Genomic DNA, 13,406 nt, shown 5'->3' with positions numbered 1-13,406 from the left:
GGCGAGTGCCCCGCGCGCGGGCTGCGCGTGACGCGCGCCCGGTGACGTCAGGCTGCCCCTCAGCCCGCGCGCGCCGCTTCCCTCAGGGCTGCCCCCGGCTCCCCGCACGGCCCCGGGGCTCGCTCCCCTCACGGCACCGCCGAGCCCCCGCACGGCACCGGGGCTCTGTCCCCTCACGGCACCGCCGAGCTCCTGTACGGCACCGGGGCTCGCTCCCCTCACGGCACCGCCGAGCTCCTGTACGGCACCGGGGCTCGCTCCCCTCACGGCCCCGGGGCTCGCTCCCCTCACGGCCCGGCCTCTGTCCCCTCACGGGGGCCTCTCCAGGGCTCTTCCTGGAGGTCGGAGGTCAAGCCCAGGACGCCGTTGCCAAACCGCTCCTGTTGTGATGGTTAAAATCCCATTCGTGTTTCCTTGTTAGGAAAGGGAGTCAGACACAGGTTCCAAAGGCACCCTGCTCTCCCTGTGAAGACTCCCCTTCGGGTATCCCACAGTGAACGGGCTGCGGCTGGGCGATGGCAGCGGGCAGAGCTCCGTGCACCGGGCGCTCCCCGCTCCCCCACCGAGGGGCTGAGGGCCGAGGAGAGGCTGCGCCGGGCTGGGAGCAGCCTCAGGAAGCCCCCGTGTGCCACACCTTGGCCGGCACCCTGCTCAACTATGGGCCAGTTGCTTAACATCCCATTTTTCCATTTCTCTCAAACTTCTCATCTCCCGGGGCTGTTTTAGCGTGCATCACCGAGATCTAAGGGGCCGAGGCACTGGACAAAGGCTTTGGGTGGGATGCGGGTGAGCGAGGAAATGAACCACTCTGGCAAGAGCCAAATTTGGAACATGTGTGAGAGCAGAGCCTGGCCTCGATGAACACCACAGCCAAAAATAAAAGATGGAGCAGGTCTCTTTCGGTGAGCACTAACCACTTCCAGACCGAGGAGCTTTCAGGAGGGAGCCGTGCCCACTGAACAGAGCCAGCTTTGTAATCCCAGGCCCGGGGGAGCTCGCTGGAGAGCTCCATGTGCAATTCACTCGTGCTTGCAGCTGATCTTTTGGGACTACGCCGAGCCCAGTGTTGTTCTGGAGGTTCACATCTAAGAAACACCCGCACGGAGCAGGGTTTGGGGCACTCGATGTGATGGATGAGGTGCAACAAAGCCAGCACGAGCCTTTGCATCACTCCGACACCTTCCGCTGGCTGCACTTCCACCTGGAGCCAGCTCCAGCCCTTCATCGAGATTCCCTGTGCTGCAGCCAAAACCAAAACGACTTCTGAGCCGGTTGCAAACGCTTCCCTCCTCTCGCTGTGCTCAGTGCTACCTCCCGCTGACCCCAGGGCGCTGCACCAGAGCTCTTGTAGCTGCTGTGAAACACCCGAACCCTCCTCCTGCCTCACCCTGGGCGTGCTTTCACACCAGCCATGAAGTGTGCTCCTGCAGGGATGGCAGGGGATCTGACAGATCCTCCCCTCTGTCCAGGCTCGTTTCAGTTATCCGGGGGATGGCTCCAACTTGGTTCAGTCGCTGCCCTGGCAGCGTCCTGCTCTGCATTTTAAATTCCCGACTGGGGAGAAGCGCAGGGGAGCACAGACTGCCCTGCACAGAACCTCTCCCGTGCTCCCCCAGCTCCAGGGTGGCTGCTCCTTCTTTCCTATCCTGGAGGAACCATGGGCTGAAATTTGCTTTGGGAGAAGCACCCAACGCACCTCCAGATCACCCTGTAAGCCATGACCTGCTGTCACTTTCTGCTGTCCACTGCCACCGGCTACAGGGGACACCACCTACTGCTGCCCTTTAACAGTGACCGAGGGGGACTGTCCCAGCCTGTTTGATAAGAGGGCTCCTCTTCTCTTCCTCCTCTGCTCTAACGCAGCCGGGAGGCAGACGGCGCAGGGAGCCCTCACTCGAGTGCTGCGGGCAGATCTGTGTCCCAGGGGACAGGGATGAGCCACGAGGGGAAGCCCAGCTGCAGGAGGGAAAGCTCCCAGCCTGCGGCAGCATCGGCGCTGGGAGGCAGCAGCCAGAGCAGAGGAACAGGGTGGGCAGCCTGGAAGAGAGCAGAGAACCATCGCTGCAGCTCGACCTTCAGATTTAAGCACCTTCTTCCACTCCAGAATTCAGGGAGGGGAAGGCCTTACCCACCCTCTTCGGGGTGTGCAATCTTGCCTTATAAATTCCCATGTTTCTAGGATGCTGTTCCTCACTGACCTCCCCACCAAACAGACATGGACTTGGAAAAGCCATCCCCATCCAGGCTTCAGATATGCTGGATTTCCTATCAACCCTCAAGGAGACTGGAGTGAAGCCCCCCTGAGGCTGCAGGGACTGCACCCCCAGCCCTCCTCAGGTTTGAGTTCAGCTCTGCATTTCCCTTCCTTCCCTGCTAAAACGCCTGCTCTTACCTAACACACCTGGGTACCGGATCTACATCGATCCCTTGGCGCTGTGATCTCACCACACTTCACCTTGTACTGAAAAATTATTCCAGTATTTGCTTCCCATCGTTGTTTTTTTCCACTCTTCCCCAGACTGGGCACCCAGCGAGCCTGGGCCACACAGCTCTGTGCTCCAAAGGGGGCTCGGCTTATCCCAGTCCGGAGGCGGTGCCGCTGCCTTTAAATGGAGGCTGCTTAGAGGAATTAGTGAGATTGAGCGCAGCAATCTTAACCTCGGGCGTCAGGCTCCGCTGATCCTCGCGGCCACCAGCCAAGTGGAACCATCCTTCAATCCAAGCAGTTTTACCAGCTTTTATTAGAAACACCAGCACATTTCAAGTTTCCTCTTTTTGATCACAAATATAGTGTTTTTCCTCTTTTTAAGTACACAGCATGAGACACAGCATCAGGGCTTTCCACCTTTTTTTTTTTTTCTGTTTGTTTTTTTTTTTTACAGCAATTTCTTTTGGACAAGCTTTGGGTTTAGTGTTCACTGACCTCACCCCAGCCCCAAATTTTGACATCTTGAATTGCTGAAGACAATTGTATGGGCAGATGAATCCAATGGTAGTGAAAAAGGTACAAGAGTTAAAAGTTTGCAAGTAAAAGTTGAAGCAGAGACCCTCTCCAGTTAAAAAGGATGAAGTGGCGCTTTTCATGGTACGGGGACAAAAGCTGAGATAAAGATTTGCTCTTTTCCCCCGTTTTCCCCCACCAGTGTCCCGATAAAAACATTAAGGCTGGAGGAAGCGCTAAGGGGCTGTGAAAAGCCAGGTGTGCCCGAGCCCAGGGCTCTGAGCTCACACCCGGCTGGGAAATCTTCCCTGGACTTTTCAGCTCCGAGAAACAATTCACTGAGGGGAGGAGGAGTGAGCATCCCAGGGACGTGAGGGCATGGTGACAGGATATTAAAGGGAACATGTACATGATTTGTTATTTTTTATTCCACAGAAAACCCTCAAATCTAGACTCAGAGTTAACAGCAGAAAAATAGTGTTAAAGTCAATAGGTTCATATTTTACTGTAGACTAAATAAATTAGCCTAGAATTAACTCAATACTCTCTATTTTCCTTTCATTGGTGATCCTTCTCTAAATTAATGCAGTTTTTAAAAAGCAACGGCTATTAATAATTTATTCCAGTTAACCCTTATGGATGAACACCTGCGAAGATCGATGTCTGGGAACCATTGCCCTCTGCTCTCCCTCCCCGGCAAGGAAGCAATGGCTAAGGGTGCTGTGAAACACAGGCTAGCTGCAATATCCACGGGTCGTGCCTCTGCTACCGCTGCCTCTGGCTGCTGCGGGCCGTCAGCGAATCCTCATAGCTATGTCTTACAAAGAACATGATCGAAAAAATATATAAATAAATAAAAACCTTAAACATTCTTACATGGATTTTAAAGAACAGAATACATGTTAAAAACTTCAGTAATTTATATCAATTTTAAGCAATACTTTATATACAATGGAAAAAAGACATGCATAGTCCAAATACAATGTTGAAAACAGCATTTTCATAACAAAAAACCCAAACACTAAGTGTTAATACCATGTACATGGATTCAAGAAGGACCACCCTTTTTGTCTGTTGCACACAGTTTATTTAACAATATGATATTATAAGTAAGAAATGAGTTTTTTTTTCTTTTTACCATTCTATACAGTGATTGAATCTTCTTGGATTTTCTTATTTATAGTAATTATAGCGCTTGCATGATTTACACTAGAATTGCTTTCCTCGTTTCAAGTTTCACACAGAAGAAAGAAAGAAAAGAATGTTTCTTCTCTATCCAGATCAGCACGGCCTAAGAGTGATCATCCCTATTTTCATCTAAGACCAGTTTTATCAGAGAAACAAAGCAACAATTTCTACATCTGCAAGACAAGGATTTTGGCGTTGGCCAATGTGTGCAAGAGTCAATTCCTATCTTCCCAGGGGTAATACTTCAAACGCCTGCAGAGTTCACTATAGAAAACAAAAATCTTCCCGCCATGTGTCAAAGTTACCGGGATACGCTATAATGTTGCATTATTTCAGGAAACAGTTTCTGAATATTATTTTTTTTTTCTTCTTTTAAACTCAAATGTTTAAAGTCTTGAAAATACAAATAAAAAATATGAATATAATGAACTTGTTTTCCCCGTTAAAAAAAAGGTATGAGTCAACAGCAACAAAAAAATAAAAACCAAAAAAACCCACAAAAGAGACCAGATATTTTAACCGCCTGGCTTTAACAAAAAAATATATTCTTTGTATTGTTTTTTTTTTCTTTTTATTTTTAAACAGCAATTAATTCTTCCATCTGTAGGAAGCAGCAGTTCCATCTAGGATTCAAAACAACCCAGATGTCTGAATTTTTCAGTACAAAATATCCAAGAACACGAAAGGAAAGAAGAAACAAAAGTGATGCTCCCATAATGCTACAAACCCTCCACAAATTTCTCTAATGTGTCCCCGGTGGTGTCACCGACCAGAGACAATTCGTTAGACAACGCACTGCGGTTGGGGGTGTTTAGTTGGGGAAGCATTGCACTCTGTTCTGGGTTGCCCAAGTGTCCCTGATCCATGGAGCTAGCCATAGTGACTGCGAGTCCTGGGTGGGGGGAACCAGTCTGGGGAGAGACGTGGTGCGGTGACGGTTGGGGCTGTATCCTGGGTGACGGGCTGGAATGTGGCGGCTGGGACTGGGGACGGGGAGACTGAACGGGCGCTGGGGACCGCACCTGGTTGCTGAGGGAGGTGGCGATCTGCTGGCCAGGGAGATGAGACGCCTGCGGTTGTCCTGAGAGCATGTGCTGCTGTGGGCTCATGGGGTTGGGCTGCCCGGGGGACCCTATCTGCTGCTTCATCTGCTGCTGCTGCAGGATGCGCTGCTGCAGGGCCTGCTGGATGTTGGGTGCGCCGTCCGCCCCCAGGCCGGGCTGGCCCATCTGGTTCAGCTGTCCCATCTGAGCCATCTGTCCCATGGAACTCCCCTGTATGGATAGGTGCTGCTGCATCCGCTGCTGCTGCATGGCTTGGGGGTAACCTCCCGGGCCTTGGGGCTGCTGGAACTGGTTGTGAGCTGCCATCCCTCCTGCCATGCCGGCCCCTCCCTGCTGCTGCTGCTGCTGCTGCTGTTGCTGCAGTAGCTGCCTCCTCAGGATCTCGCGGTACTGCGGGCTCATGTTGGCCATGCTGGGGTTGTGGCCGGGGTTCATGATGTTGATCGCCTGTCCCTGGGGGTTCATAGCTCCGATCCCTTGCTGCTGCGGGGGGACGCTCGGTCTCTGCACTCCGGCTTGCATCGCGTTCATGTTCTGCAGTCCCGCCTGCGCGTGCATGCCCGGCTGCTGCATGCCGGTCTGCGGCTGCTGCATCCCTGGCTGGGGCTGTATCCCTGCTTGCGGCTGCATCCCAGGCTGGTTCGCCACGTATTTGGCTGTTCTTTGCTTTATAAAAGCTGCCATAAGCTGAGGGTTGGATTTAAGGATATTAAGAACCTGCTGCTGCTGCTGCGGAGAACTCGGCGATTTCAAGGTCCTCAGCAAGTCCTGAAGTGCATTGGGGGTGATGCTGCGCGGCGGCTGCTGCACGCCCGGCATCCTGGGCCCGGCCACGGCTTGCGGCGTCGCCATCGGCATCACCGGTCTGGCCATCCCCGGCTGCATCGGCTGCTGCTGCGGCATCGGCGCCGACTGCCACTGCCCGGGCTGCATGTTGGACATCACGGGGCCGCTCACGGGGCCGGGCCGGGGTACATTCATGCTGACTTGCGGCATCTGGTTCACCGAGCCCACCGCGGGGTTCACGAGTCCCGGGCGGCCGGGGGGCAAACCATTGTTCATGTTGTTGACCCTGTAGAGCTGCTGCTGCTGCTGCTGGGCAGCCTCTCTCTCGATCTGCCGAGCCGCCTCCACGGCGGCCGGCGGCGGCTGAGCCGGAGGCGGCGGCGCCGAAACCGGGTTTGCGGGTTTTCCTGTCGAGACCGTGGTGGGGGGCTGGGTTCTGGACACGCTGGGAAAGCCGGCCGGTGACATACTTACAGGGGAGGGCTGGGGCTGGGGAGCAGGCTGTGGTGTCTGCGGTGTACTTGGCTGCTGCGTAGGGGTACCAGGCGTTGCTGAGGTAGGAGAAGGCAAACTTTGCTGAGGCACGTTTCGGGTGTTCATGGTAGCCATCCTTCTGCGCATGAGCTGGGCCTGCTGCAGGCGGTGCTGGATCTGCTGCTGTCGGAGCTTGTGTTTGATATTGAGACAGAATGGCACGGGGCATTTGTTCTCTTGGCAGTGTTTGGCATGGTAGCAGCAAAGAGCTATGAGCTGTTTGCACACCGGACAGCCACCGTTGGTCTTGCGCTTGCAGCCCTTGGTGTGCTGGACAACCCGTTTCATCTTCTGGCAGGATGGCAGAGAGCAGTTTGCGTTGCGGCACTGGCAGGCGTGGACGAGGGACTGGATGCAGCGCTGGATGCTCAGCCGTCGCGACTCCTGGGGGCTCTTGGACTGCTGCTCTCCCTGGTTGTTGCTCTCATCGTCCAGACCCAGGCCCCACTTAACCATCTTGTGGTCGTGGCTCTTAGTGTTGTAGCAGTTGATGCAGAGGTCGTAGTCCTGCAAGGAAAGAAAACCCAGAGCTCAGCTGCTGACAGGGCACAAACCACACGGGCAGAGAGCAGCCTGGTGCCAGGGAGCAGCACCAGCCCCCTGTGCAGGCACACGCTGGGGGCTCGTGGGTACAACCATGCACAGCACAAGCGGCGTGACAGTCACACACTGTCACACGCTGTCACCAGCTGCCACCTCACACCTGTACACAGCCAGGGAAGTGGCTGCACAGCCTGTCCAGGCAGTGGGAGAGGGCTCTGGGGCAGGGAGGGCAGCAGCCTCAGCAAGGGCAGCCTGCAATCACAGCTCTTCACCGTGGCAGGTAACGATGCAATCAGGGCTATCATGGTGTCACTTTGTTACATGAAAAAGTCTTGTCGATTTTTTTCCTCCCCCCACCTCTGGATGACATTAACTGTTTATTTTTCTGTGATGCCTACTGGGGTGCCAACAGCTCCAACTAGTAAGATAAATCTATGGTCACTCCCAAAAAGTAGGGTCTGGCCCTCCATTTATCCATAGTGTAATTACTGACTAATAATTACTACCCTTAAATATGAATTTAAAAAAATCTCTAAACAAGAGCAAGTTTCAGACACTTACCTGAGAACCCCCACATTTTTGGTGCCCTGTCCCTTTTCTGGCTGGAGGAAGGGCACTCCCTTACACAGAGGCACCCAGAGGCAGCCTGAAGGCCCTACCTCCCTCCATCACCTCATTCCCTGCGTGTGTCCAATCCATGTCCTGCAGCCTCGCCTCAAGAAGCTCTGCTCAGTGCTTTCCTCAGAGGGATTAATTAACACTCTTCCCCCACAAACCTGCCAATAACTTGTGTAAAAACGAGGCTGCACTTATTCAAACTTCTTTTGTTCAGCTACAGCCAGAGGTGAGCACAAGTCCTCCAAGAAGCCTCAAGCACACCAGTACAGCCCCATGGAGAAACTCTCTCTAACACAGGTCCTAAAATTTGAGCAGTCTGGGCTAGTGGAAGGTGTCCCTGCCCATGGCAAAGGAGTGGAACAAGATGGTCTTTGAGGCCCCTTCCAACCTAAACCATTCTAAAATTCACAATTCTTTAAAATTAAGTTTAAAACTTGTCTATGCAGAGGAGCAGTAGCAGAATAAACAATGCAGCAGGAGCTGTTCCAGAGCACTGGCATTTTCCATGTCGAGCAACTAAAGTCACTTTTTCTACAAGAAGAGGCACCCACCTCTTCTACCCACCTGGCAGTCACCTCCCCTTAAGGCTTAGCAGTCTTTTACAAGGATGAGCTTAATTTGGGGGAGCTTTGGGCAATATCCAAAAAACCCCCATCAAACTCAGCTGTAGGACAAGAGTGGGCTGAGTTCTGAGGTGCCCCACACGTATGTCACAGGCAGAGCAATGCCACCATCCCTCAGAGACAGAGCAATGCCACCATCCCTCACAGACACTGCAATGCCACCATCCCTCAGAGACACTGCAATGCCACCATCCCTCACAGACACTGCAGTGCCACCATCCCTCAGAGACAGAGCAATGCCACCATCCCTCAGAGACAGAGCAGTGCCACCATCCCTCAGAGACAGAGCAATGCCACCATCCCTCAGAGACAGAGCAATGCCACCCTCCCTCCCACAGAGCAATGCCACCATCCCTCAGAGACAGAGCAATGCCACCCTCCCTCCCACAGAGCAGTGCCACCCTCCCTCCCACAGAGCAGTGCCACCCGTGCCCACGTACCTCGCAGACCGTGCAGTGCCACCTGGTCTCCACGTGGTGCTTGCACTCGTTGCAGGTGTAGACGAAGCGGTCCTGGCCCTGCGTGTGCAGCTCCACCAGCATGCACAGCGTGGACCACTTGGAGCGGCGCAGGGAGGAGAACTCCCAGTGCTTGTCCCGGGCCAAGGTGAGGAAGGCGTCCCGCCCGTCCATCAGGTCACAGCTCAGCAGAGGATCCGGGTCCACAATGGGGTGCAGGGTGTTAATCACAGGCCCCGCATGTAAATGAATCACAAAAAAGACCTACAGGGAAGAAATAAAAGGCAAAGAGGTCAGGGAATGGTGCAGGAAGGAGCTGGTGCTCTCTGCAGTGACAACCTTATTTAATTAACTTACTTTAGGCTAATCTCTTCCAATATGTTGTTATGCAACAGAAACATTCCTAGCCCAACCACAGGGTTTATTCCTCCTGATTTTCAGTTCTGAATATGCCTGTGCCTGCATTTACAGGAACAAATCCTATCTTTTTACAGCAGATTCCCACAGTACCTCTTTATGCTTCTCCATGGTGGCATAGAGCTTCTGGGACAGGTCATTGGACACGTTGGGCATGCTGGGCTTCTTCTTGTTAGCTCTGCTGATGCTGCTCTTATTCTTGTTGGTTTTTTTGTTGTTCTTTTTCTTGGCGTTCTTGCTGTCACCCTGGCTCCCCTGCAATAAAGGAACAGGAAAGATGTTACACTTTGGAGAGCTGTCTCCCATTCACTGGGCTCACAGTGACACACTTCTGCTGTCAGGAATAGAACTTTGTTCCAATGCCTGTAGATCAGCTCTCCTGGGTTAAATATATCCTATCTTCCAGGAAAAATCAAAAGCCAAACTGGCAGGCAAACAAATCCAAACACTGTTTAAAAATAAACTTTCAAAGTATGTATACATTAAAAAATTCCCATTTTACACTGATTGTTTTCCCTTCTCCAACATCATACTTCAGCTTCCACTGCTTTAGATCTTGCAGCTGATGATAAAATGACACAAATAATATGGACTTAAAATTCCAGGAGTGCAGTGCTCTGCTTTACTGTGCATTTGGTGTGTCACATACTTGCTTGAGCTCTGATTTAATGCTTGTTTTTACTGAACAAATTTAGAGCAGGACACAGATAAGAACATGCAGGATTTGAATTGAAACCAACAAAACACATTATTCTCCATCCTGCAGACTTCCAGCTGCATGTGCAGCTCCCAAAAAAACAATCTCCAAAACCTCCACTTGTGCCCAAGTTACAGCACAAACCACAGTGGCCCATACACTGAATGTTAGATGTGAGTAAAGAGAGTGAAAAATAGCAGATGATGCTATTTAGATGACCTGGGAAAACAGAAATAACTTCTAGAGTTCTCATGTCCTTAAAAACTCAAAACCCCAAGCCCTCGGCAGGGAGGGATCAGGAAAAACCCCTCTCCAACTTCTAGAATGTTGGTCATCATAAAATTAAAAATAAGCTAGTGAAATACTTGTATATATATAAATATTAATATAAATACACACACATACACAAGCAAGTTCCACGAACAGTATGTACAAGCAAACACAGGGTTTGTCCACAGGCATATTTATTCCAGGAAAACAAAAATATTCCAACTGCAGAAAGCAATTCTATTTATAGACTGCTGCCATCCTTCCACACTCCATTAATGAGGCTTGGACAGGAATTCCCTGTCCACTCCTGGGCTCTCTCTAACTAATTTTGTGGGTTTTCTGACCAAACCTGTTTGGAAATTAAAATGAGACACTTTTATGGGATACCAGAGAGAGCTGCAAGTGACTTGAAGGGATTCAGAAGTGACTTGTTTCATGCTCCCACCTTGACTGCCCCAAGTTTCCTTCCACTGATGGAACTGGAGCCTGCCCTCCTTTGCCTCCACATCCTAAAGCCCCAGCTGAGATCTTAAAATTTAAACACCAAAAGGAAGATCAGACTAAAACTTATCAAACAAGCCAAGTCTAAGTTTTCTTTCTACTCCACCTTTAGCAAGTTTATATTTGGCAAACTGTACAAAGTATTCCAAGGTGTTTTAAGAAGTTGTAGGGTTGTGTTTGTACCATTTCATTCTGACATTCAGCCAGCTCAGCCAGAGATGCTGATGGACGGTTCCTGGGGGAGCCTCACCCCTCAGAAGCTTTGCCAGGAACTCTGAGTATTTACCACCCCTTTACTCCCCTCTGACTGATACCTGCAGCACATGCTCACTTGCAGGAAGCTTTCTCTTCACATGCCCAACATTTAGGACAAAGAATGCAGGACAGATTCTGCCATTTCAGTACCAAGTCCGTGTGTCTGGTGCCCATGGAGATCCCCTCTGCTGGGCAGTTTCCTCCATGCACTGACCCAGTGTAGGTGTCTGCATGGAGGAAGTTCTCATGCTTTTAAATTTGTTCCTTTTCCTGAGTCAAGAGGCAAAGACCCCAGTGTGCCATGACTGGGTGACACCTCAGCAAGCTGTGCAGTTGTGTTCCCTGCTGCTGCCCAGGCACTCAGGGGGAGCACAGGGATGTTCCCAAGCAAGGCTGCACTGTCATTTTAGGCCACAACTTGTCCGAGTTCCCAGTGAATTGTTCTGGGCTTTTTCAAACACCTTTTACCCCTCCTAGATGCAGAGTAAATGCTCACACCACTGTTGTCCCTGATTTACTGCACGTTATCCTGTTAGCAAGAGAGGGCTGCAGCCTAATTCCAAACCCTGTATTCCACTTCCTTTTATACAGCAGTGCTTGCTGAAGTATCTCAACATTCAAAGTCACATTCAGAAGGAACAAAGTGAAAGCTGTTAATTTGGTGGTTCCATTAAAACATAGCCACAAACTGTATTAACTTTGGAAGAGCTGCTAAGGTTTAACAGAAGGAACTTTCTGACATCACAAAATTGATGGATTAAGGTGCATCCCTCCCATCAATCCCATGTAACACAGACTGAAGGCAAACAGTCACAGCATCTAAGTTTCAAGGGGGCTTTCCCCAGGTAAAGCTTTTGGTTCTACCTCAATCTATTAGACTTCAGATTTTCCTACAACATTTATTTTCAAAATGTCTTGCTGCAAATCTCAAGTGAAAGGGACAGTATAAAAGTGCTGAGACCATTTGGTTGCAGATAGAATCAAGATGGAAATAAAAATGAATGATGACATTCTGTCCAGGGCCCTGAAAACCTTGGTTGTTTTTTGGTGGGTTTTTTTTTCTTGGTTGGTTTTTATATACAAAGAGAGGATGTTGGTGAAGGAACAGCACCATCAGGATCAACTTTTCCCACCAACGCAAAGCCTGCAATAAACACTTTCAAATTTCAGCCCTTTGCTGTTGCAAATGACTACAAGTACCTGTGCTTAAATAACAGCCACATTTCATTCAGCTTTGAAAAATCCAGCACCTTTCAAAATGCAAATGCTGGAGGTGCTTTGCAAAGGTGTGAACCAGAAGCTCAGCCAAATGACTGCAAGCAAATGTAGCGTGGCAAAAGCAGCTTAACACCTTTCTCTGAGAAGAGAGATGCTGAACTGACACAAGTGACTTCTGAGTCTGGTAAAAAAAACAAACCAAGCCATCAGTAGATTTGTTAACCAAGAAGAAAAACAGAAATGCAGTTAAAGGGACCCCTGATTTCATGTCTGCTGTAAATGATCTTTTCTAGTTTATCTGATGTGACCTCTCTATTAAAGCATTAATTACCAGCTTTGTGAGCTAAGGGAGAATATGGCACATAAAGCTAACCCACCTCTGTTGTTTCACTAGCTGCAGTGCTCTCTTCCTTCTTCCTCTCCTCCTCCTCCTGCTCCAGCTCCTTGATGCTTTCCTCCAGCACATTAGGCCAGAAATCACCTTCAAAGTAAGGCAGCTCCTTGGCACTGGTCAGCCTGTCCTCAGTTGCTTGTTTGAAGATGTCCTGTTGAGCACATCACACCAGAGCAGCAATAAATAAATAAATGAAGATCACTTAGCAGAGAGAGGGGAGAACCAGAGACATGGCCCAGAGCTGCACTGGGCAGCTGGGCCTCACCCACAGGCAGGAGCTGCTCCTTTTCTGGGCAGCTCCAGACTCAGCCTGGCCATCCTGGCACAGCCCCACTCCCTGCTCCACTGAGGATCAGGGCAGAGGCTTTCTTGACCCTGCCATGCCATCAGTTCATGCTTCTACCAAGATACCCCTGGAAAATGCAACTGGCCCCTCTCTGGTTTCAAAACCCCCTTATCAGGAGGCCCAATTTCCCAGCTCTTTGCCACACTGATGACAAGGCTTGTTAGAGGCTGTTCCTACTCCACACATTCAGGAACTGTCACTTGCCATCAAAACATCAATTTTTCCAGCACTGTCACTACCATTAAGGAATTCTTGTACATTTTAGCATGAAAGGAGTGGCAAATGCTCCCTTTGCCACCTTATACTTATTTTCTTGGTACATGTGTGATATTCTGCAGTTATGAAGATCATTTTTGTCATAAGGAGCTCTTTTATTTCACACTAGTGGGGTCCAGCATTTCACCTGCTCCTCCAGAATCACCAGAAACAAACAGCTTCCATAAACCTTGACAAGCTCCATATTTCCTTGCCTAGAAAATGCAGTGAAAGAAAAATACACAAAGGCAGGTTCTTGCAGATTTCCCTTCATGCAGACACCAAACCTAAGGAATTT

General features: G+C 50.4%; 1 protein-coding gene across 5 annotated transcripts in view; it reads right to left on the bottom strand.

The window, feature by feature from the left end:
• Window positions 1–4,369: 4,369 nt before the first annotated feature.
• The window catches only part of CREBBP (CREB binding protein), a 93,508-nt gene continuing 84,471 nt past the window's right edge, over window positions 4,370–13,406 (bottom strand). For all 5 annotated transcript variants that reach the window (XM_064390319.1, XM_064390318.1, XM_064390315.1 and 2 more), the window contains 4 exons: window positions 12,491–12,658; window positions 9,266–9,427; window positions 8,738–9,019; window positions 4,370–7,020 (listed from right to left, as the gene is read on the bottom strand). In XM_064390319.1, coding sequence (XP_064246389.1) covers window positions 4,849–7,020; window positions 8,738–9,019; window positions 9,266–9,427; window positions 12,491–12,658 — 2,784 coding nt within the window. In that variant the 3' untranslated portion in view covers window positions 4,370–4,848. The remainder of the gene's footprint in view (window positions 7,021–8,737; window positions 9,020–9,265; window positions 9,428–12,490; window positions 12,659–13,406) is intronic.

The sequence above is a fragment of the Passer domesticus genome, chromosome 15 (assembly GCF_036417665.1).
Source record: "Passer domesticus isolate bPasDom1 chromosome 15, bPasDom1.hap1, whole genome shotgun sequence".
NCBI lineage: Eukaryota > Metazoa > Chordata > Aves > Passeriformes > Passeridae > Passer > Passer domesticus.
This window is presented reverse-complemented; position numbering and strand designations above follow the sequence as displayed.